Source organism: Pelophylax lessonae, assembly GCF_965119305.1.
Source record: "Pelophylax lessonae genome assembly, chromosome: 1".
NCBI classification, from domain to species: Eukaryota; Metazoa; Chordata; class Amphibia; order Anura; family Ranidae; genus Pelophylax; species Pelophylax lessonae.
In genome coordinates this window covers 129589102-129613205 of record NC_138768.1, presented here as the reverse complement: position 1 = coordinate 129613205, position 24104 = coordinate 129589102, and the positions used below count along the sequence as shown (strand labels likewise).

The 24104-nt window shown below is 40.9% G+C and overlaps 1 protein-coding gene across 2 annotated transcripts in view; it reads left to right on the top strand.

The window, feature by feature from the left end:
* LOC309561249 (ras GTPase-activating-like protein IQGAP2) overlaps positions 1-24104 on the top strand; it is a 506552-nt gene that overhangs the window by 263049 nt on the left and 219399 nt on the right. The window contains exons 6-13 of one of the 2 annotated variants that reach the window (XM_082265046.1): positions 1050-1117; positions 2806-2919; positions 5163-5341; positions 6876-6963; positions 9404-9567; positions 12913-13000; positions 19471-19634; positions 22026-22186. In XM_082265046.1, the coding sequence (XP_082121172.1) occupies positions 1050-1117; positions 2806-2919; positions 5163-5341; positions 6876-6963; positions 9404-9567; positions 12913-13000; positions 19471-19634; positions 22026-22186 (1026 nt within the window). The remainder of the gene's footprint in view (positions 1-1049; positions 1118-2805; positions 2920-5162; positions 5342-6875; positions 6964-9403; positions 9568-12912; positions 13001-19470; positions 19635-22025; positions 22187-24104) is intronic. The other variant, XM_082265047.1, reaches the window with a different exon arrangement.

Here is a 24104-nt window from a genome sequence, read left to right as displayed (position 1 = left end):
ATGAGTTTTTTTGGGTTCATTGAGAACATGGTTGTTGTTCAATAATAAAATTAATCCTCAAAAATACTCATTTGCCTAATAATTCTGCACTCCCTGTATGTATATCCTTCTGTGGGTACTGCACTAAGGAAGGGGAGGGGGGGGGGGTTGAGATTATTAAGGCTGCTTTAGTTGCTTTAATGTTTTTCCTTTGCACCTGGCTGTGCTTTTTGTTTCAAGGTATTTTTTGATACTCTGTTTTGTATGCTTTATACATAAATCAATAAATATTCCCCCCCCCCCCCAAAAAAAAAAAAAAGAAAGGCCTGTACACAGCTGATAAAAAAAAAATTGAGCTCTGGCTAGCAGGTAAGATATAGACTAAGAATGGTTGTTTTACCCATTCATACACATTTTGTTTTCAGTTTTGGATGGAGTGATGATTTGAAATGCTGTCTGTGCCACCGTTAGGGAGATTCCCCCTCTCTCTATTTGTCCTGTTTATCATTATCATTGAAAGTGAATGTAAAGGAAAATCCCAAATTTTGGGTTGTCCCCAGAAAAGAAATAGCGGGGAAATCTTCCAATGGGGACAGTTTGGGTGTCCTGGGGGTCCCTAAGAAATTCCCCTAATTTGCATAGATTTCCCTCACTTCCTGTCAAATCTAACACGGGTTTTAACCTTCCATTGCTCTATCCCAAAAAAAAAAAGTTTGGCCTTAAGTACAACGTTAAGATGTGCGAAAACAGTTTTGTTGGACCCAAACCCAGAAGCCCCCCACCATGTGTTGGTAAGAAAGCAGTTAGAGGTGCAGACCTGACGATCCATTGGTAGAGGTCTTTTTCTAAAGATTTATAGGTAATAATTCTGCAGGTCCCCCTGAACATGCACATATATGTCCTGAGGAGCATGAGAGGAAAGACACTGGAACCAGACAGGGGTTTCAAGAAAGCTATGAGCCCATGAGCATTATTTTAAACACTTTGCACATCCAGATTTTTTTGTAATACTTTTGATTCATAAATGATTTCTTTTATTTATCACTTATTGCTATTTTATTTCATTACAGTTTATATCTGTTCAAGCTTGGGATTGCCCCACAAATACAAGACTTACTGGGGAAAGTGGACTTCACAGGTAAGAGTCATGACCTCCGTTATCACTCATTTCAAAATAAAGAAAATTCTGATTAAAAAAAAAAAAGGAAAATCACTTTTTATGGTTACCATTGGCTGACCTCTTTAGTTTTCTAAGACCAATAAAGGAAAATGGTCTGGTTACCACCAAAGCACACCTCCTTCCCAATATTCACATAGAAGCAAAAGAGTTTTGGCCCGCGGGACTTTAAATGAGGTATGTGCTAGTGGCTGGAGATCAATAAAATACACAATTGGGTAGATGAAGCAATATAGGTTCTTTATTGTACTATGTAAACATATTATAACAATGATGTCATGTGTTCAGTATCACATGACGTAGCTCAGTAGCTAAAATATAAATAGTAAACAGTATACAACATAGAAAGTGGTACATCACATATTGGCATACATCTTGGTGTTACAGCTTAGTTAAAGAAATGGCCTTGTCATCGTATTGGGGTTCCATAATAATAGAATGTACTGTATCATGATCTGATGCGTTTCGAGAGCTAAAACTCCCTTCTTCAGAGATCAATGTATTCAAGATATATCTACAGGAAAACAATATGTTGGAGTAAGCAATAAAAGGTAAAAGGATTAACGAGGTTCAATAAAATATGGACTCAAAAGAGTACCAGATACTCACGGGTCAATAAGACTCAATGGAAAATTAGACTTCCGTGTGATAGCGGTAAACCATATCTGACCCAGGAGCTGAAGGGTCTCAGTGGGATGCAAACCAGAGAAGGGGGTCCATGGTAGGTTGATAGTGAGTATACAGTGGAAAAATGGACCTTCCAAACCTGTCATGTATATATAAAAAATGAAGTAATAGGGGTGTATCATGTGCTATCAAAGGTTGTAAAAACAACCAAAATAGGTAATGGGTAGGAAGGGCTGGTGTCGTGTGGTAAAGGTAGAGGAGATCCCAATGGAGTGGAAGAATAAGTAAACTGAAGGGGAAACCCAGAATATATGAATCACCAAGTGGTTGAGTGATGGGAAAGAGGTGGCAGTACACCATGGCCAGAAACCATAAAAATGAGAAGTGACAAAAAATAAGATCGTAAATGAGTGAAGAGCTGGTCAGGGGAAGAAGGATGCTAGGGGAGAGTAAAGCCATAAGAAGAAAAGCAGGGAAAATACCCCAGTGAACAACCTACCATGTTAATCCGAAGCGGGCAGCAAACCTGGGACCCTAACGTCATGTTTTGCGGGTATGCACGGATCAAACCGAGCCAAAGCGTCCGCGATCTCCAGCCACTAGCACATACCTCATTTTAAGTCCCGCGGGCCAAAACTCTTTTGCTTTAGTTTTCTAAATACTGTATTACCTTTGAACTTGTGAATCAGCCACTTTGTTGCCTGTGCCTTTGCTTTTTTACAGTACGTGTGTTACATTCGTGTTAATTAAATGATACGAGCTGCATTGTGTACTATTCTCCATATTCCACATTATTACCGGCAATATTGAGTTTTGACAGTAGTAAGCTAAATCATATTTGCTGTGAAAGATCGCAGAATTTTTCATGTCAAGTGCTCATTGGATGGCAGAATAATGCCTGACACTAACTAGGCTATACTGTTTTTTACATGACAAAGGTCAAATATACTCATGTATGTGTGATTTGTTTAAAATTAGGACATGTTATATACTTGACATTAATTATTGTGTTTGTTCTCTAGAGGAGGAGATCAGCAACATGAGGAAAGAGTTGGAAAAATATGGTATTCAGATGCCCTCCTTCAATAAAATAGGAGGTATCCTGGCCAATGAACTGTCTGTGGATGAAGCATCTTGTAAGTTTTGTAGGCGGGTATGCCAAATATATACAATGACAGAATTATTTAAGACTCACTCCACCAGATTATTCGGCCGAATCTCCCATATTCTCTGATTGTTTCGCGTTTTTTCCTCATTATTTGGAGTAAAGTCTGTATGAACATGAAAATTACCTTTATGAAATGGCCTCACCGACTGCATAGGTGCCAACCTCCCAGATAACTAACACTAGGAAATCTAGGGCTGGCCACACACTCACTTCTTTTTCTTTCTAATTTGTTTTATATTGACAAAATGTAAGCATGCTTATCCAGTGTGAGGGTCTAGATTTTGGTCATTTTTTTTTTTTTTTTGATCTTAGAATTTGAAAATGCCTTTTAAATTTAAGTGGCCAGTCAGTGAGGTACATGGAAGCAATGCAAAGAGAACAGGATTCTTTTTAAAACAAGTACGGGCACAAATCAGGAATATGAAATGTTGGGGTAACATATTCGTTAAATATTGGAACTGAATTTTGCTTTACGTGGGTTAAACCCAAGATACTTCAACATACAAAAAATGCTGACATAGTGGTGTGCCTTGGTGAAGAATCATTATATGTTACGTTTAAATGACGTGCTAAAGATTAATATAACAATATCATGAATCCAAAGCTTTAAGCGCCGGTTCACAATGGGGCGACTTGGCAGTCGGTCGCCTGCCATAGATTAGCACAGGACCCGTTCTAATAGGAGCGACACAAGTCGCTCCGACTTAGAAAAAGGGTCCTGTACTACTTTGGGGCAACCTGGAGCGACCTGCATTGACTTCAATGATATGAAGTCCGTGCATGTCTCTCCGAGGTCGCGGTGCGTGCTGTGCACCGTGACTTCACAGGTCGCCCCGGCAAGTCAGGTCGCCTGTATGTGAACCAGCTCTAAAGGAGAATGCCAAACAAAACTGGAAGGTTGTTTTGTTTTCCATGGGGGCAGTAGAAACATTTTATATGTAATCCTTTCCTAGATTGCAGCTTTTTTGTTTAGAACAATTCCCATTACTTTATTTGAACTTTTTACTTCTCTTCACTAAGCCCCCGTTATCGCGCTATTTCAGTGTGATTTCAAAGCTGCACATCAATGCGATTTGAACTGCAGATTTCATTGCAGCTTGTGACTTCAGATGAATTCTATGCAAGTCGCAATGAAATCGTCAAAAAGTAGTGCAGGAACCTTTTTCATGATTGGTTCGACATGATTTGAGGCGATATAGAAGTTTCCTTTGCTGGCAATGGCGTGTGACTTGTCATGTGATTTGGAACTGTCAAATTGCATGACAAGACACACCGGTGTGAACGGGGGCTAAATATGAAAAGGAATTCCAGGTAAAATTGTTTGGTAATAAACAATTCTGGCATTGCTGAAAGGAAGCTCATGGCATTGTGCTACTGTAGTTGCTGTAAATTTCTGGATAACTTTATACTGAGCCTTTCTTTATAACGTTTAGGCTCCATGTACACGGGACGCTGGAAATGGCCGTTTAGGAGCAGTTGGGCGTTTTTTTCAGAAGCCCCTGAACCCATCTACATTTTATCTTATCTGTCCATGTACACCAGGTCGTTTACAGTCATTTGCAGGCAGTTGTGTTCAGGGACTGTTTTTAGAACGCAATTATTTGCGTTCGAACGTGTGTTTCCCGGCGTTTCAAACGCACAAACGCGTCCGAACGCGTCTGAACGCGATGACCCGCGTTTAGCGTTCGCGTTTTTCCATTTTAAAGGGGAATAATTTTTTTGACCTCTTGGAACGCTTCTAAACGCAAACGCCCGCAAACGCTGCTAAACGCCCGCTAAACGCGGGTACAAACGCGACCGAACGGACGTTTCAAACGTCCTAAAAATTCCAGCATTCAAAGGGACTTTTAACAACGTCCGTGTACATGGAGCCTTAGTCCAAAACTGAAGCTCTCATCAGCCATTGCAGGGAAAGAAAATCTTTTAATTTTTTTTTTTTTTTTTGTTATAATTCCGTTTAGATTGTGTGATTTATTGATCAAATATGAGTTTGGGCATTTACTCTCTAATTGTGTTGACCAGGAACTTGCAATTGTATACATAACCAGCCCTAAAGGGAAACTTACTGGTTAATGGTTTTGGGTCAGTTTTATTTTTGGTCTACTTTCATCATAGTCCACATGTGTTTTTTTATTATTTTATTTATTTTTATTTTTTTAAACTTAACCCCATTGACAAAGTATTTATTTGTTTATTCCTCCTTGATTTTAGTGCACGCAGCTGTAATTGCAATTAATGAAGCGCTGGACAAGGGAGTAGCCAGTCAGACAATGGTGACCCTAAGGAATGCTAATGCAATGCTATTAAATGTGGGGGAGGGATTTGACCAGCAGTACCATGACGAGCTTTCTCAAGCCAAGAAAATAAAAGAGGAGAATGCTAAATTAAAGGTAAATAATTCAAAAACAGCCCACCTACTGCAAATATCTGACTCTATGTGGAACAGCTGCTGAATGATAATGCTCACCAAGACGTTTATCTAGGGTAGTGAGATTCAATGCATAATAATAGAACTGAAAGAAATACTGCATATACAGCTGGCATGTTTGCAAAATACAAATTGTGTGTGTGCATGCATATATATATATATATAGGCAGGGAAACAGACTCGTCATTACAGAACATAGGGAGGATGTGGCCCAGTTAAGAACCGATGTTGTAGAGCACATGTGTCAAACACAAGGCCCGGGGGCCAAATCTGGCCCTCTAGGCAATTTCATTTGACCCTCGCATCTCTCCTGCGGCACCCCCCTAATCTCTGCCCCCATACTTGTTTCAGCAGTGTTCAGGACAGAGCAGGGCAAACCTCCTCCAACAGATCCTGCGCCTCTCTGTGCAGTTGCAGAACCCCTTATCTCTGCCTCTACTGATCTCAGCATTCAGCTGACTCCAGCCCTGCTCTGGTCCTCCTGCTCTGGTCTTCCTCCAGACCCTTTTCCCAGCTCTGCCTTCAGCTTCTTCTTGGCAGCAGGGAGTAGCATTGTGATGTAAGGGAGGGTGGGGTGACTCTTGACTTCCGATGGTGGGTTGGCTCTTGATATCTAAGGGGGGTGCTCTGGACATCTAGTCTCACAGATACAACCAGCCCTTTGAGGGCAACCATAATGCTGATGCGGCCCATGATGAAATTGAGTTTGACACCCCTGTTGTAGAGTGTACAGTATACTGCAGCTGTGGAGCTAAGAAACGTAGATTTTTGCAAACTGCAATAGTCCCAAACCTCATTAATGAATGGAGAACATTTCCTAACTATAGTACAGATGAACAGTGTTAAAAAAAAAGCATTAGAGCCGGTTCACATAGGGGCGACCCGACTTGCCGGGGCGACCTGTGAAGTCGCGGTGCACAGCGCGCATCGCGACCTCGGAGCAACATGCACGGACTTCATATCATTGAAGTCAATGCAGGTCACTCCAGGTCGCCCCAAAGTAGTACAGGACCCTTTTTCTAAGTTGGAGCGACTTGTGTCACTCCTATTAGAATGGGTCCTGTGCTAATCTATGGCAGGCGACTTGTCAGGCGACCAGGTCGCCTGACAAGTCGCCCCAGTGTGAACCGGCTCTTAAAGGATAAGTTTACCTTTTAAAAATAAATAGATCTTTTTGCAGGAGTCTCCAAAGCATTGCACCCACTATCAGCAGGTCCTGGGTGCTATGCAGGGCTCTTGCAAACTCTGTCGTATGAGCATTCAGTTGCACACTGACAGGAACTTTCAATGAACTACCACAGTGCTCAACAGCGCCATCTGGTAGTTAATTGAGAACTGCAACCCGACTGCAGCAAAGGCTGTCTGTAGTTGTAGTTTCCCATTTACCATTTACTATTTAAATTTACCATTTATCAGAACATTTTTTAATGTTTAGGAGGACATTAACCCTTTGGAACTTTTTAACTCTTATTGTTTGTTTTGTCTTGGGTTTACAGAACAGCAGTATTTCTGAGGAGGAGAGAGATGTGTATGAAGAACTGCTTACACAAGCAGAAATACAAGGTCACATTAATAAGGTTAACAGTAAGTAAATCACAACTCTCTGAGATGTTTTCTCTCCTGAGTGGCTGCAACGACTGAAAGGTGAAACTGTGTGTTGGCGCTATAAACATGTATTGTTGCATGGGTATGTTACTGCTACGCTGTTGCTTTTGTTTAACCTACAGCAATAGAAGCAAATGTTCCCGCTGCTTGCCGGTCTGCTTTATAATCTTGCTTCAAACTAAAAACTTTCTTTTACAGTTTAAGGCCCTCTAAGATACAAGCAATGTGATGCATTTTGCTTCCAGTCAGTGATACAGAAACATACAGTATATGGTAATAAAGCGGTAACTTGCTTTCACTGAAAAAGTTGAAAATGCAAGACTGTTTAAATTTTATAGTACCCTGGCCCTTTATAAATGATAGCAACATGCCCTGAAGCAGCCTTTCTCATCATTTTTAATATGGAGAAATCCTTGAAATATCGTTTCGGTCTCAGGGAACCCCTGCTAATGAATACTATACAGCTTGGGGGCATATGTGTCACAGGGAAGAATGCTCCTTCCGCTTGTGGTCATTGGGCAGAATCTCCTCCTTGAACATAGGTAAAAAGATCATTCCCTGCTCAAAGAACTCTTGACAGCCTCTAGTGTAGCCTTTTTCATTTCCAGGTCCATGGAAACACTGGGTTCCCTTTTAGAGGTTGCTAGGAGTTCCTTGAGCAATGAGCAATTTCTGCCTCTTAGATAAGCATTGACTGACAACTTAGATTTTTTTTTTTTAGCTATCGGTAAGAGGGATTCTTCCCAATGACCACAAATGTAATGAGCATCATTCCCATAGACCGTTGCATTAATGTACCATGATCTGTAGATAAAGTAATTATTAACAGATCAGAAAGTTATTTCAAGGGTTTCTTCAATGTTAAAAAGGTTGAGAAAGGCTGCATTGAAGAGGAACCCTGGTTGAAAGAGGCTGCCTTAGAGGCTCCACAATTTTAGTACCTATCCACATTATACAGGGCAGAGCCGCGATGGGAGGGGACGTCCCAGCCACATCGGTTGTCATTACAAGACAGCCGACCGTCGGCTATGGATGCCGGTACTGGGGTGATGCCTCTAGCTGTGGGCATCACTCTGGTACAAGCACTTTCAGAAATATTGCTAATATTGGCCACCTTGGTGCCCGATTCCGATATATCGGGGAAAGTGCATATCGGCCCTCGATATATATCGGCTTTGCCGATAATCGGTCGATCCCTACTATAGACCTTTCCCAGGGGAAACCAATTTAACAAGCTTCGCAGCATTGTGCCTCCTCATCAATACAGCTGCCATTTATGACCATAGCAATGATGTTGCTAACACTAAGGATGGGGAAGGTTGGAGCAACAGGCCCCTAGTTTTTCAGCACTGTGTTCTTTGTGATTACCTGATAAGGGCAATTGCAATATTTTAGGGGTGACCATTGTTAGGTGTTCAAATTAAAATTAGGTTAAGGGGGTTCAAGTTAAAGGTTAGCGTTTAGGAAGCATGTAAATGTTACATTAAACTTGTGTTGAGATAAATGTGGGGACCTTTGAAAACTAGGAAGCCAAAGAATCAGTGTGGCAACCAGGCAGGTATTTTTTCAGAGTCATTGTGTAACAAACTCACAGCTGACATTAGATTCCAGATCTGTGTTCTTCCAGGTCTGTGACTCAAAGTACTGAGGACAGATAATTAGCAGGATAGCAAGGCAACTAGCATTTTTAAAAGTAGGGGTCTGCCATTCAATCTGTGTATTTATCTCCGCAGAAGGGGGTTCTGTTAGTCCTCAGAGATCAGAAAAATGTAATTGATGAGACTGCAGTACAAGCAGAGAGCACAGGAAGTTAGCTGAAGGATCAAAAGAGATTACTTTATAATTATTAAACTGGTATAGCAAAAGCATTTAATGGTATATATACTGTATAACAGACCAAAAAGGGAGCAAATAAGTTGGATTTACCGTTGGGGTTTACAAACCCTTTAAAATGGTTCTAAAGTGTAAGGCTCGGTTCACACTGGGGCGGCTTCAAAGTCGCCCGACTCTGAAGCAGCCATCTACAGCACGACTTCAGCGCGGCTTCCAAACGGCTTCTTTAATAGAAGTCAATGCAAGCTGCTCCGAAGTCACCCCCAAGTAGTGCAGGAACTTGAGTCGCTCCGATTAGAACGGTTCCATTGCACTAAATGGAGTGCGACTTGTCAGGCGTCTAAGATGTCTGACAAGTCGCCCCAGTGTGAACCGAGCCGAAGTGTTTTTTTTTTTCCCTAATGCATTCCTCACATTAAGGTAAAAAGCACATCACTACCTGTACCACTTCTCAATGAAGGCAGACCACCATTTTTAGGCAAAAAAGATGGCAAGTAAAGAAAACATGCAAGCAAAAAAAATTTGTGGCGTTATTTAATAAGCATGGTTACGTTTTGCAACTTGTTAAGAATGTCTTTCCTTTCAGCTAATGTAGCCTTAGTCCAAGTAAATGAGGCCATTGACAGGAATGATGAAGCCGGATTGTTGCAGGCTCTGATGCTTCCTATTCTCAGTATATTTGAAGTTCAACCACAAAATTCTCCCTGGTACCTGACTCAGTTGAGTACCGCTAAAGACCAAAAAACGCAGGTAATGGAGACGCAATAGAACATCACGGCTCATCACTTCATGGCATTTTCAAATCATTGGCATGGTTTTATCTTTTCTGCTATTAACTTTGTTATGCGGTGTGCTGTTGGAACACTAAAGTAACTTGGCTGCTATGCTAGAAATGTACGTTTATGAATAACTGCAGCTTGCGGAGCTAACCTGGAGCTGACACTGCTACTTCCTATTTAACAGCTTCACTTAGACACATACATGCACTACACATTCATTAGGTTTGATGAATTTGGGCAGGGTTGTATCTCCCAACAAAGTATGATCCTTGACCCTATTAGCAGTATCTGAAAAACTTAACCCAGCCCCTCCTTGCTGTTATGGAATGAGTTTGGATAATTTTCACCCAACTTGCATAGCATTAGGGCTCATGTTAAAGTTGTTGTCAAAGGCTGACATTTGCAATCAAAGACAGCACTTCAGAAACTCGCATGTTCAAAATGGTGTTCCCCCGCAGCTCCATTAATGTGTCGGGGCACTTAGAAATACCTGGTACTTCCAGGTATAGGGGTGCAAGTGACCCTCTACTACTATTCCCAGGATGCAGTGCTCAGGCCAGTGTGCCAGTCATCATCAAACCCCAATACTGTCACATGGGGGAGAGGGTCATTAAATTGGACCTCGTATCTAAAATGCAAAATGTTCCTTTTAAGTGGACCCCCTCTAGAGAGAACAATAGTATACTTCCCTTTTCCTTGGCTTGCACCTGTGGTGTCTAGGTGAAGGTGATGTCATTCTTCTTCAGGTGAGATCTGCAGGATGTATAGTAGCTCGGATCTCGCTGAGAAGACACTGTGCTGCTGCATATAGGATTTCGAGTACTCAGCATTCCCCAGCATCTCGTCAGCAGGAGGATGGCATCGCCCTCTTCCTCATTGAAGCTGGAGGAAAAGTGATTAATGAATGTAATATCTTCCTTTTGATGCCTGTAAAGGTTTTTGTTTTAATTTTTATGCTTTTAGTAGGGGGCACACTTAAAATGCAGTCTATGCACAGAGACCACTTAAACTCTTTGTTGGCTTCTGTTTTTTTTTTTTTTTTTTTCTTAAACACCTAATGTGGGGGGGGGGGGGGGATGCACACAGTTTTTTCCTTTTTTTTTTTTTTTTTTTTGTTTTTTTTTTTTGTTTTTTTACAAAAAAAAAGTCAAGGCAAAAGTAGTAGTGGTGTGCAAAGTACAAAAATCCCTAAAAAAAAAAATAAAAACACTTTTATGTGATCTGATTGTACTAGGCTAAAATATGATTGGTTGCTGGAGATACACTTTTCACATCTCACTTTCAACTGCCTTTCTGACTAAGCTAAATGATAATTTAATTGTTAAATATTTGTACATCCTGTATTTACTTTACCTGCATAGAGTGATCTGTATTAATAAAAAGATGCACGTGATCCCGTTTGGCGAATTGTGAGAACATTCACAAGAATGTAGTGTATACTTTCACTAAGAACTAGAAGTAGAACTGAATGCCTTTGTACCTAAAGCCTTAATATGGCCCATACACCAGCAGATCTGTGTACTGTATTGGGAGGGGGTTTTATTTAGCACCACAGGATTTGTTAACTTTTAATTCCCTTTTTGGTGGATTTTTGGTAACTTTTTCAAGTAGGAAATACAAAAGTACAGACACATTGTAAGCAAATATATCTGACCAGTATATCAAAAATAATATAGGTACTCTATGAAAATCACCACGTGGGCCATGGGGACCGAATATATTAGACAAGCTCAAAGATGGGATAACTCCCAGGGGTATCACCAGATGGACTACATTTAACCAAATATCCACCATTTAGCAGCATGTAGAGAAAGTTTAGTGAGGAAGGGTGGTGAGGTTGTCTAGGAAGAGCTATCAACAGAAAGAATTGGTAGCTCGGTGTCATTGAACCAACATATAGTTACCAAAGCCCAGAGTTCCTTCCATAATGATCACCACTAAATGATAGAGGACTTTCTTGTCCTCCCCCATTTTAGGAGGGCTATGATACAAAATGAGCGTTTTTTAAGGTAAAGAGATAGAAGAAGAAAAGGGAGAGTAAAAAAAAGAAAAAAAGATGGAGAAGATATTCACTTGTCCAACGCCAACCCCCCAGGAGCATTTACTAGTCACATGTAGGGTTGTAGATATCGCATCCACGATGACAAAACCTACTAAAAATGTTGTTGTTTGCACTGGTGCACACCAGCAATTTTTTTTTTTTTTTTTTTTTAAATTCAAGTCACTTTCTTTTCTTTTTTTCTTACCTACTGTACACTCCAGTGCTGTCCCCAGCTTCCAGCCCACAGCCTGTTATTACATTGCCCCAGGGGTACTTTAAGACATAAAGAAATATATTTTTGGCAGAGTTGCTTAGTAATGCCCCGTACACACGCACTGATTGTTGGCCAACTGATCGGCCAACTTTTTGTCCAGTGTTGTTTGTTGGTTGAAATGTGCTCTAGACTTGCACTGGACTTTTGTTGGCCAACAAAAACCAACTTCAGAAGTGTTGTCATGTGATGGTTGACTTTCCCTGTGTTTTTTCTTCTCTGAGCATGCCCAGTCTTGCTCATCTGATTTTTGTCTTCTGAAATCTGTACTGACTGAGGAACAATCGGCCGTTCTTTGTTGGCCAACAAAAAATTTAGCATGCACACCAGATTTTTTTCGGCCGAAAATTCTCAGTTGGTTGTCGGAAGCATCATACTAACAAGCCTACAATCGATAGATCGGGCGTTTACGGCCGACAATTTACGGCCAACAATCTGTGCGTGTGTACGGGGCTTAGCTCTACAAGGCTGGCCATAGATTTTCTGGGGCAGTCCTATGTACAGGTGTGATCTGACCATGTAAGGAAACAAATCTTTAATGCACTGCCGACCACTCAAAAAAAAACTAGAAGTGTGGGTTGTGCAGCCTGTATAGTTTGTTACAGTAGAAAGGGTTCAAGTGAAACAGGTAGATTTCTGCAGGCACCTGTTATTTTGTGAGGAAATCAGTGGCCATCATATTCTAGTTTCAGTCCTGCCTGATCAATGTTCTCCTAATGGCTGTTGGCTGTCCCTTTTTCCACTATAAACATCTCATTAATAGAAACTACTTAATACCCTCTAGTATTCCATCATTGTCACCTTTTACATGGGCACCTCAATTGATACTTCTGGTTCTTAGTGAAAACTCCAGCTGCAGTCCGCTATCACTAGCCTATATGATGACCTGCTCCTTCTCATGTCTAAGCATTTGTTAGCAGTCATGTTCTTTTTGCGTTTTAAGCTCCGTGGTTCTTACAGCTGTAAAACATTAACCTAAAGGTTTCTCTTCTCCTGATCCCTAGAAAGCAGGTGTCCCCAGTTCCCTTGACAAAAGCGAGATACAGAAAGAAGTTAGTGTTTCCAATAAGGAGGCTGAGGCTAACGTACTTAGTGAGTAATCCCAGAAATGTCTGTCCTGCACCTGAGTGTTAATCTTCATTAATCAGTGCATGCAGAAATGAAAGATTTGTTGATTAATACAGCACCAATTTTTTGAATAAATGTTGTTTCTGTTACTGTCCTTCTCAGTGTTTCAATTGCTCCAATCACCACTCTGTGCAGTATTGGGAGTATTCTTTTTGTATCAGGTAGTTAACATTTCTTTGTTTCATTGTGTACAGCATTTTCAGCAGCCACTGAACAATACCTGCTGAAACTGCTTCACAGTTTGCACGGCACTGAGCCACACCTGCAATATTGCTGCTCCTTTCATACCCTTCCTATTAGATCACTAGAGGAAATCACAAACCAAACAAAGGTGTCTAAAGATAACCGCAATCTGCTGGTTGCAAAAAGTTCACTTATACTTGGTCTAACATGAGAAGAAATTCTGTATCATTCACAAATCTATACACAAAATCTCTTTGCTGAATATTCTAAATTGTGTTTTGTTATCCAACAGACCATAGAAATATTCCCATCTCACATCGTCCTGGCTAGAGCCTGGGATATAGGGATGCCACAGCAACGACTAGCATGTAAACTGGTGATTATTGTATAAAGAAGCATTTGTCATCAACACACCGTGGCCTGCCAAATGAAGGGGGCTATGCAACTCCAAAACATTACACCCAAACCCAATGTGCTTTAGTAAAACATTGAAACTGTAAATAGATCCATGGTGTGCTGATGACCTACAGTATTCTTCTATGTTATCCAACAGCATTCTAGTTCTAAAGGATCAGCTTACCTAAAAATATCACCTATTAACTCCTTATGTACACTATGAGAATCATGTACTAAAACTGGAGACTACAAAACCTGTAGCAGCTCTGCATATAAACCAATCCTCTTCTGGCTGGGCTCACACTGAAGGCAGGTTTGAAATCATGTGAGTTTAGCTGAATTTGCAAGATTTCAAACCGGCATTTCAGTGCTAGTTCAGGGGCGATTTGAGAGACATCCGTGCGGGTTCATGCACAGATGTCTATCGAAATCGCCCCAAAAGTCTGCAAAAGTAGTGCAGGAACTACTTTTGGGAGTTGGGGCGGTGCCGCAAAGTCGGTGTCGGCAGTAGGCACTGATTTAGCATGCGAATTGACAGCATACAAAGACATTTTAGACAATATTGCACTTCAGACCTTGTAGCAGAGGTTTGGGGCATGCCCTTTTCTGTTCAGCACGACAGTACTCCTGTGCACGAATCCAGGAGTATAAGGGCAAGGTTTGAAGAGTATGGCGTGGAGGAGGTCAAGTGGACCACACAGACCCCTGACCTCAACTCTACCAAACACTTTTGCAGTTATTGAAACACTGACTACTGCCGGATCCTTTTTGTCCAACATCATTGTCCAACCTCCCAAAAGTTCTTATGACTGAATGGGAACATATTCCCACAGACATGCTTCAAATTTTTGTAAAAAACCCTCTTAGAAAAGGATAGTCCATTTTAGCTGCAAAGGAGGGGTCAATGCCATGCTAATGTCCATGGCTTTTAAAGCAAACGTCTAACAAACTCTTATAGGTGTCCACAAACGACTTGCTATATAGTCTGGTTCTTCAATATTGATATAGATGAACCATCCTGATCCTCCCTACACAGACATTACACAGGCTTCTGTTTGTTCCTATAGAGTTTTTTAATTATGCTACACAGATTAGAGGAGAATACATAGCTTTAAGCCTGCCATAGGCGGAGCAGTTTTGGTTGCAGGAAAGAAAATTGCTAGATTCCCCCGTCAACACATTTAGTTTTGATGGAGGAATCCCTTCTGGGAAGCCATTGTGTTCTATAACAGCCGCTAGCAATAATCGTAAATGAAAATCCAGCAGGCTGGTTGTACACAAGTTGATTGATCAATCAGCTTGGGTATATTCAGCCTGCCCATACATGGTTTTAAATTTGTCCAGTCTATGGCCGGCTTTAGAGTAAAAGATAAATACTCCATTAGGGTGAAGAAAATGCAAAAGTTCTTAAAGTAAGAGGATCCAAGGCATGAGACTATACACTTTTTTCCTTTGGACCCCCCTCCTGTCACCTGTGAAGTTGGTGCAGGCACATTTCAGCCCATTGCACATTATACACTCTATGCCCTGATCAATAGATCTTACCATCTCAGAGTTCTTTACAGTCTTTTTTTTTTTTTTTTTAATACCACTGAATATTGTTTATTAGAAGCCTGTGTAAAACTGGTCTTTTATTTGTATATTACATTTATTTAGCTACAGCCTATTTCCTGTCCATTTTTATTTAAGGTTTTTTTTTTTTAGCCTCTTCTCAGCTCTCCCTTACCTAAAAGGGCTTGCTAAACAAGTCAATTAGCATTTTCCATATAGGTATATAAGAGAAATATCTATATTTTTGTAAGAATATATATGTTTTCTTGGAAATTTTGTGTGCATGTTTGTGAATGTAATCTACAGCATCCATTTAATCATATTAGAGAACATACTTGTAGTATGACAAATTAGCAGGTTTGTGGAAAATTGGAAGACACCATGTTAAATTTTATGCATTCTATTACAAAAAAAAAATACCATATTTAATAGTAATATTCTGCTAGCTTTTCCCCGTGGTTTGAAAGGAGTCCAATGTTGCCTGTATTTGTAAAGGTGTCATCTTCACAGTTCACAATAATGTACACGAGGTTTCAAGTGGGGAAACTGAATTTAACAATAGGATTCATAGTCATGTTCTCATCCATCTACAGTCTCTATCATAGTAGCAGAATAAAAAATACCATATTACCATTTTGAACAACAGTTGCTTATCTTCCTGTTAAATCTTTGTATAACTTTCATACATTAATTGAATTGTGAATTTTGTACACATCAGTCAGTTGAGAACCTCATGGTGTTACCACAGTTTACATTTCAGTGATTGTTTCATGTGCAACATGCATCCCAGTGTAACTGTCCTAGTAGTAATTTAGTAGTGTTCAAAGAAAGAAAATCTCTTTAGGTAGCTGTAAAGGTACCCATACATGGGGTTGGGGTAATAATCATTCAGCAAGTGTCACATGTTTCAGTTTTAGACCAGAAGATTTACCAATCGCTTACCTAAAAACTCTCTGCTCCAGCACCTTGACATGAAAAATGGGCCATTGTTGGTAGACGTGCACACATACCGTCCTAGTCTGACAAAGATATAAACAAAGTTGAGCTTTAAATGGTTCCGGTTTGCTTACTTTTCCCAAAAACTTACTTTTGCATTGCATTGTCCATAAGGCTTGGTTCATGCTGGTGCGATGTGGGAACCTTGCGAATCCACTGCGGGTTCCCACATCGCACCCGACTCGCAGGCAGTTCACGCTGCCATATGCAAACCTCTAGGAGTGTCAATACAAATTTACTGATACCCCCAAATCAGTTCACATATTACAGTGTGAACTGTCAATTCGGACAGTAATCGGATCGCATAGGTGTGAACACCCATGCAATCCGGTGCAGACCAAAAAAGGGTCCTGCATGAGTTTGGTCCGAATGCGATGCAAATTCAGCCATACAATCTGTATGGCTGAATTTGCATCACACAGACATTGCATGTGATTTGCATAGTAGTGCGGTGCAAATCACATGCAATGTCTTCCATCGCACTTGTGTAAACCGGCCCTAATACATTAACATGCTATGCTCTATTATGTAAATAAATGCTTACTCAATGAACAAGCACTACCAACTTCATACCCAACCCACCCATATGTAGTCTGTTCCCTCTCGTAGCTCAGGGTTCTGCAAGAGAGAATGAGAGTGGACTGCACATGCACAGGTAGAGAACAGTAGAGTATATATCTGGACACAAATTTGTCAAGCAGGATATCTCTGCGCTTGTTGGAGGAGTCAGTTCGTTAACTGCTAAAATATACAGACTGCTGCTACTTCACCAAATAACGATACATATTGGAAAACATAAATAAAAAGAATAGTAGCGCAAAAAGTCACTCAGAGAGAATGAGAGAATGAGAGTGGACTGAACATGCACAGGTAGAGAACAGAGCTGAGAGTGCTTGCTCATGGATTTCCGGGCCATATGTGCAGGTAGAGAACACAGCTGAGAGTGCTTGCTCATGGATTTCCGGGCCATATGTGCAGGTAGAGAACAGAGCTGAGAGTGCTTGCTCATGGATTTCCGGGCCACGTGCGCAGGTAGAGAACAGAGCTGAGAGTGCTTGCTCATGGATTTCCGGGCCACATGCGCAGGTAGAGAACAGAGCTGAGAGTGCTTGCTCATGGATTTCCGGGGCCACATGTGCAGGTAGAGAACAGAGCTGAGAGTGCTTGCTCATGGATTTCCGGGCCACATGCGCAGGTAGAGAACAGAGCTGAGCGTGCTTGCTAATGGATTTCCGGGCCACATGTGCAGGTAGGGAACAGAGCTTGGCAGTGCTTGCTCATGGATTTCTTGGGCCACACATCCAACACTCAATATGTCCTGCCATCTGCAGGATGGACAGTGGTGGACAATTATGTGAGCAGCTGAAAAACTAAGCATTTATTTACAAAATTGAGCACGGCATGGTAAGGTGTTAAGGAAACTGATGCATAGTGTGGTTTTATGAACAAGTAAGTCAACTAGCCCTTAAAGTTCAAAGGGCATCTATAGCATAAAATGGTTTCGTTATAGATACACTTTAGCTCTCTGCATATACATAAACAGTCATCTGAAATCGTCCAAATCCTATGTGTGGGTATCTTTTATCTTATTTTTTTTCTTTTAAAGCGGGTTCTATTTTGGTAGATTGTTTTACTAACCTGTATAGTGCTAACTAAGCGCTTTAATCCCCAATGACTTAACTGTAGATCTTCCATGTTGTCCTGTGCGGTGTGCCTGCATGAGTGTATCTACCTGTCTTCATTATTGTTTGCCCTAAACAGGAGGGCTTGTGTACTGTCATCATTTTAAAGAACGTACTAACATTTTGTACTGCCTGGTACTGTTTGAATGGATGTATGTGAGTTTAACATATAGCTGAAACTCATTTTCTGTTTCTGTATGTTAAATACTTAGTGTATATAAGAATATTGAAACATGATTACATATATCCATCTAATTGTCATTCTTCTTTTATCCTTTTAATTTTTCCTCTAATGAGGGGAGAAAGTATACCACTGTCACCTATGGCATCTTAAGAGATCAGAAACAGGCTTCTGTACAATTACTTGGGCTGTGTACTGGGAGCACCAGACCTTAGAGATTATATAATGTTATTTCCAACCAGAGATCTGGCCTTCTCTTTCCCATATCCTTGCTTTCTTATTAGTCATTAAATATGATAGCTGACTTATTGACCAATAGAGAAGTGTTGGCGAGGGAAGAGATGGGTCAGAGCAGGTCCATGCAAGCTTCATTTGCAATTTAAATAATAGAGGACCCCCAGGTTTTGGTAGTGCTTTGGATATAACTTCGATATGTGCCATCCAGTTGAAGCTTTCAAGACACCATACGTTTGCTCTAAAGGTCTTATCTACCCAAAAATGGTATTCTTGTTTTGCCAATGGGTTGAATCACACATAGATTTCCCGTTTTCTTGGCCATTTCAGTAACAAGATCTTCATTCTTTGGTTTGTGTGTTATTTTCTCTTCCCAAAATGCTAGAATGAGGATTTCACTTTCTCACAGAGGGATTTTTTAGTTGTTTGTAAATTTTACATTGGAAATGACCCATTAGTGGCAGTTACCATATCAAGGAAAGTAAATAGTTTGGCAGTCACAGAATAATGGTTAGTTTTGTATAGCAAGAAATAGTATTGAAATGCTCCTTTGCTGGGGGTTTCCATCTCAAATCAATTACCATGATCTGTCTTTAACTGTCATCATGATCAACAGAAAGCACTTGGAACTGCTGGTTGTTCTAAAAAAAAGAAAACCTGTGCAACTCTTGGTCTAGAAACCCATTTTAAAAAAACATTGCGAGAGCATACTGGTAGTTATTTATAGTGTCAAGGTTAGACGGCACATTCAACCAACTTTCTATAATTGTCATTCCACTGGAAATTGATATTTCAGTTGTTTTGATTGTGGTTTGAGTCCACCACTGGCTTCTCCCTCAGGAACTTGTGGTTAGAACACTGACCATAAATTCCAAGGTCAACACCCCTGGTGTAGCGATTTTGATGGGGTTTCAGTCTCCCTTTTTGATTATTTGTTCAGGTAACATTGTGGAGCATGCAACAGCAGGAGTGACACTCCCATTGCTATAGCAGAAGGATAAATGAGAAAGGCCTGTGGGCTTTGGGGAGTATGATAATGATTCGGCTTCATCATCAGTAGGTAAAATAGTGTTTTTTGGGTAAACCTTCCCTTTGAGCGTGCCCCCACACTTAGTCCATATGGTGTGTTGTCAGTCTTGGTAAGTATCCCTTTTTATGTTTACATCAATCCTCTAACTTCTTTTTATTTTCATTGCTGTGCTGAAATCTAGCATTAGGAGCCGTGGAAAAGATAAATAATTCAATACGCAGTGGTGATTCCTCCCAAACCCTGGCGGCTCTGCAGCTTCCTGAGGCTCACCTGCCAGCAGTACATCCCTTTGCAGAGACTTTGTACCAGATCGAGCTCCTCAGCCTGCAGAAGCAAAATCCTGAGGTAGGAGTCATCCCACAAACACACGTTTAGTATGAGATCATGTAACTCTTCTTGTCAGATCAGTAATTGTACTGTGGGTGGTGGGATGAGAAGCCTGCCAAGCAGAAAAGACAAAAATAACAAGTCAGCGTGCTTCTGTAGAATCCTCTCTACTGCTATCAGGGGGGAATAAACAACTTAGAAATGAGTGAGAAATGTATGTGGGATAATAATGTGTCTGATTACATGAAAAACCTTCCAAGCTTATACCTGTTATGTGTGTTTACTGCATGGAGCACTATGTAAGGAGGAATCTCACTTAAAGCTATTTACAGTATATCGAAACTTATAACGTGACATATTAAAAAAAAAAAAAAAACAAACAAAAAAAAACGCATCCTTAAAGTGGAGTGCCAGCCATTTCACTCACCTGTCCAACGGTCCAGCGATGCGGCCGCCTGAAGCCTCGATCCTCTCCCTCGGCGCCGGCATCACTGCTGTGGGCACCCGGCTGTGACAGTTTGCTGCTTCACAGCCGGGTACGCACTGCGCATGCGCGAGTTGCGCTATGCGCCGTGATTGGCTGGCAATCTTCTGGGACCTTTGACATGTCCCAGAAGATTGCAGGGAGGGAGGGGGAGAGGAGAACTTCCGCTCAGGGCGCCGCGGCGCTCCGAGCGGAAGTGGGAGCGGGTACCTGTCAAAACTAGGTACCCGCTCCCCCCCCCAAAAAAATGACATGCCAAATGTGGCATGTCAGGGGGTTAGGACCACCTAAAGCGGCGGAAGTTCCACTTTTGGGTGGAACTCTGCTTTAAAGCATAAACACTTTTTTAAAACTCAACTAGCTATTTTACTCTTTTACATAAAGGAGAAACTCAGTCAATTTTTATAGCTGTTCTTGATTTGTCTGTGATGATTTGTCCTCTTTTCTTGTCCCAGGGATAGGGTGTCCCAAGGACAGGAGTGATGAGATCTATTTCTGAGGTGGAAAGGGACATCAACAAAACCAATCTTATTAAAGTAGTACTAAAGTCTCTCTTTTTTTGTTAAAAATAACCGGTTATACTTACCTGCTCTGTGCAGTGGTTTTGCACAGAGCAGCCCAGATCCTCCTCTTCTTGGGTCCCTCTTTGGCTTTCCTGTCCCCTCCCTCCTGTTGAGTGCCCCCACATCAAGCATCTTTCTATGGGGGAAGCCGAGCTGTAGCTCCCTGTGTCCCTTCAGACACAAAGCCACGACCTGAATACCCCCCCCCCCCCTCTCCCATCATTGGCTCACTGAATTTGATTGAGGGCAGTGGGAGCCAGTGAGGAGGGCAAAGTCTCAGGCAGCTGAGACACTCCTGCAACATCGCTGGATTGAGATGGGCTCAGGTAAATATTAGGGGGGCTGAGGAGGGCTGCTGCACACAGAAGGCTTTTTATCCTAATGTTTAGAATGCATTAAGATGAAAAAAAAAAAACCTTCTGTCTTTACAGCCATAAGGTTGGGGAAGAGTTAAAACATCGGTCCCTATTAAACTTCCACCCTCGCCTTGCTTTTTTTTTTTTTATTTCCCCAAGACAGGAAGTCAGGGGAAATCTCCCTGCTTATGACACACATAGCAATACCTACTCCATTAAAAAATAGTTTTATAATGTTTTGGCTGGAGTTGGGCTTTAAAGGGTCTCCAGTAACAGGCACATATGGAAAAATAGCATAAGACTAGGACTGACTCCAGGAAAATAAACTACACCCCCATGCAATGTCCTGTTTTTAGGATGTGTGATCAGTCCAGGTGACAAAGTGGAGGGTGGGTGGGCACACACAGCATTTTTTTTTTTTTTTTTTTTAGAATGACATGTCCTGGCTGTGTATTTACAGTTAAAGTAATTGAATGCAGTTATGTCAACATTTCCTTGCTTGGAAACCAAATCATAATTATAGCCTTCATTTCTGATATAAAGGTTAAAAAAAAAAAAATATTGAAATCATAAACACACGGACCCCTTACCCAGATAGTAGCAAAGTCACATTTCGAGGCATCAGTAACTTACCCTGTGTGTATATGTGGTTGCAATACAAGTGCTGTTGGTTGGGGTGAAGGGTTTGGGGAAAGCTAGACTATTGATAAAACCATTACAATCCATAGAGATGGACAGGGCAACCCTCAAAGTGAATACAAGATATGAGGGAGAATAGCGAAACTAATAAAACAAAAAAGAATGGAGCCTGGAATGGCTAATTATTTTTCTATTTAACCCAGATGAGGTTTACTTTAATATGTATGCTTTATCATTTACAAATCGAAAACTTTGGGGTTAGTCTACTTTTTGGTTGCGAATCCATCAAAGTTCAACATAATGTCTTTTGTAACATTGTATCAAGCAATATATCATTTAACAATTAACATATACTTTGTGTCAACAGAACTACTTAACGCAAGAACAGCTGTTTATTGCTGTGGAGATGTTATCTGCTGTTGCGCTGCTGAATCAAGCTCTGGAGACCAGTGACGTAAACTCTATCAATGGACATCTTGCCAGCCAGGCTATAGGTTTCAATAATTTGGATGAAGACAGCATGCAACGGTTGGTGTCATTAATATTGAAGATTGTGTATGACTGACGGCTTTCCTTAGTCGCTAATTAATGATAGTTGTGTAATTCAGTGAGGACAGCCATTTTTTTAAAATAATAGGAGACAACTGATTTTTCTTAATTAGGGACCAGCTCTACATACACTATATTACCAAAAGTATTGGGGCGCCTGCCATTCCACACACATGCACTTTAATGGCATCTCAGTCTTAGTCCGTAGGGATTATAACCACTTCAACTCCTCTGGGAAGGCTGTCCACAAGGTTTAAAAGTGTGTCTATGGGAATGTTTGACTATTCTTCCAGAAGTGCATTTGTGAGGTTGGGCACTTATGTGGACGAGGATGCCTGGCTCACAGTCTCTGCTCTAATTAATGGGAAGGCTGGAGGAGTTTTTAAACTAAGATTGAGGGGGGAGGGTGAATTAGATTATAATGGGGCAGAAAGGTCAGACAGGGGTCAGCCCCTATTGGTGGGTGAAATGGGGAAAGATGGGGTGAGAGTTATGGCAGATGATAAGAAGGTTCCCATGTTACAAACAACCATTGGAAATGGTACTATTTGTACCAAAATAAAAAATATGCAAAACAAGTGGGCAAAATGTGACAATGAATTAAAGTGTTTGTTCACCAATGCCAGAAGTCTGCCAAGCAAAATAGGTGAGTTGGAAGCTCTGGTGCACGAGAACTTTGATTTAATTGGTATTTCTGAATCTTGGCTTCATTCTTCACATGACTGGGCTATTAATATTCCGGGCTATGCTCTCTTTTGGAAAGACAGGGTAAAACAGAGGGGTGGTGGTGTCTGTCTCGAGGTGAGAAGTGCTCTTAAAGTGAGTGTGAAAGAGGACCTAGTTGATGGGAGAGTGTGATGAGTCTGAAGCAGTATGAGTGGACATGTACATGGGTGTGCGTAATTCAAAGATTATCATTGGAGTTTGTTACGGACCTCCCAGTATTAATGAGGAGGTGGAGACTCCGCTCCTGGCACAGATAGAAAGGGCTGCAAGGGCTGGGACAGTGATAATAATGGGGGATTTTATTTACCCAGACATTGACTGGAGTAATGGCACTGCTGGAACAGTTAAAAGGAAAAAATGTATAAACCTATTACAAGACAATTTTATGGTACAGTTTGAGGCCCCCAATAGAAATGATGTTCTGTTGGACCTGGTAATCTCAAACCAGGCAGAACTTATTAATAATGTTCATAGAAAAGAACATCTGGGTAGCAGTGACCATAATATTTCATTTAATGTTAGCTGTAAGCAAAAAACACATACAGGAAATATAAAAACACTTAACTTTTAACCACTTTAGGACTGGAGGATTTTCCTGCTTAACGTCCAGGCCACTTTTTTCAACTTAGCACTGCGCGACTTTAACTGACAATTGCACGGTCATGCAACGCCGTACCCAAACAAAATTTACGTCCTTTTTTTCCACAAACAGAGCTTTCTTTTGGTGGTATTTGATCACCTCTGCGCTTTTCATTTTTTTGCGATATTCATAAAAAAAGAGCGAAAAGTTTGTGAAAAAAATTGACATTTTCTACTTTCACAGTTAAAAAATATCCAATATATTAAATTTTTGTCCATATATTTAGACCAAAATGTATTTAGCTACAACGAGCGTATTTTTAACCACTTTAAGACCGGAAGATTTTACCCCATTCCTGACCAGGCTAAATTTTGCGATTCGGCACTGCGTTACATTAACGGATAATTGCGCGGTTGTGCAATGCTGTACCCAAATTAAATTTAAACTTTTTTTTCCCCACAAATAGGGCTTTCTTTTGGTGGTATTTGATCACCTGTGCGACGTTCCCCAAAAAAATTTTATAAATCAAAATTTTTTAACATTTTAGGCCAATTTTGTTTTCTGCTTCATATTTTTGGTAAAAAAAAAATC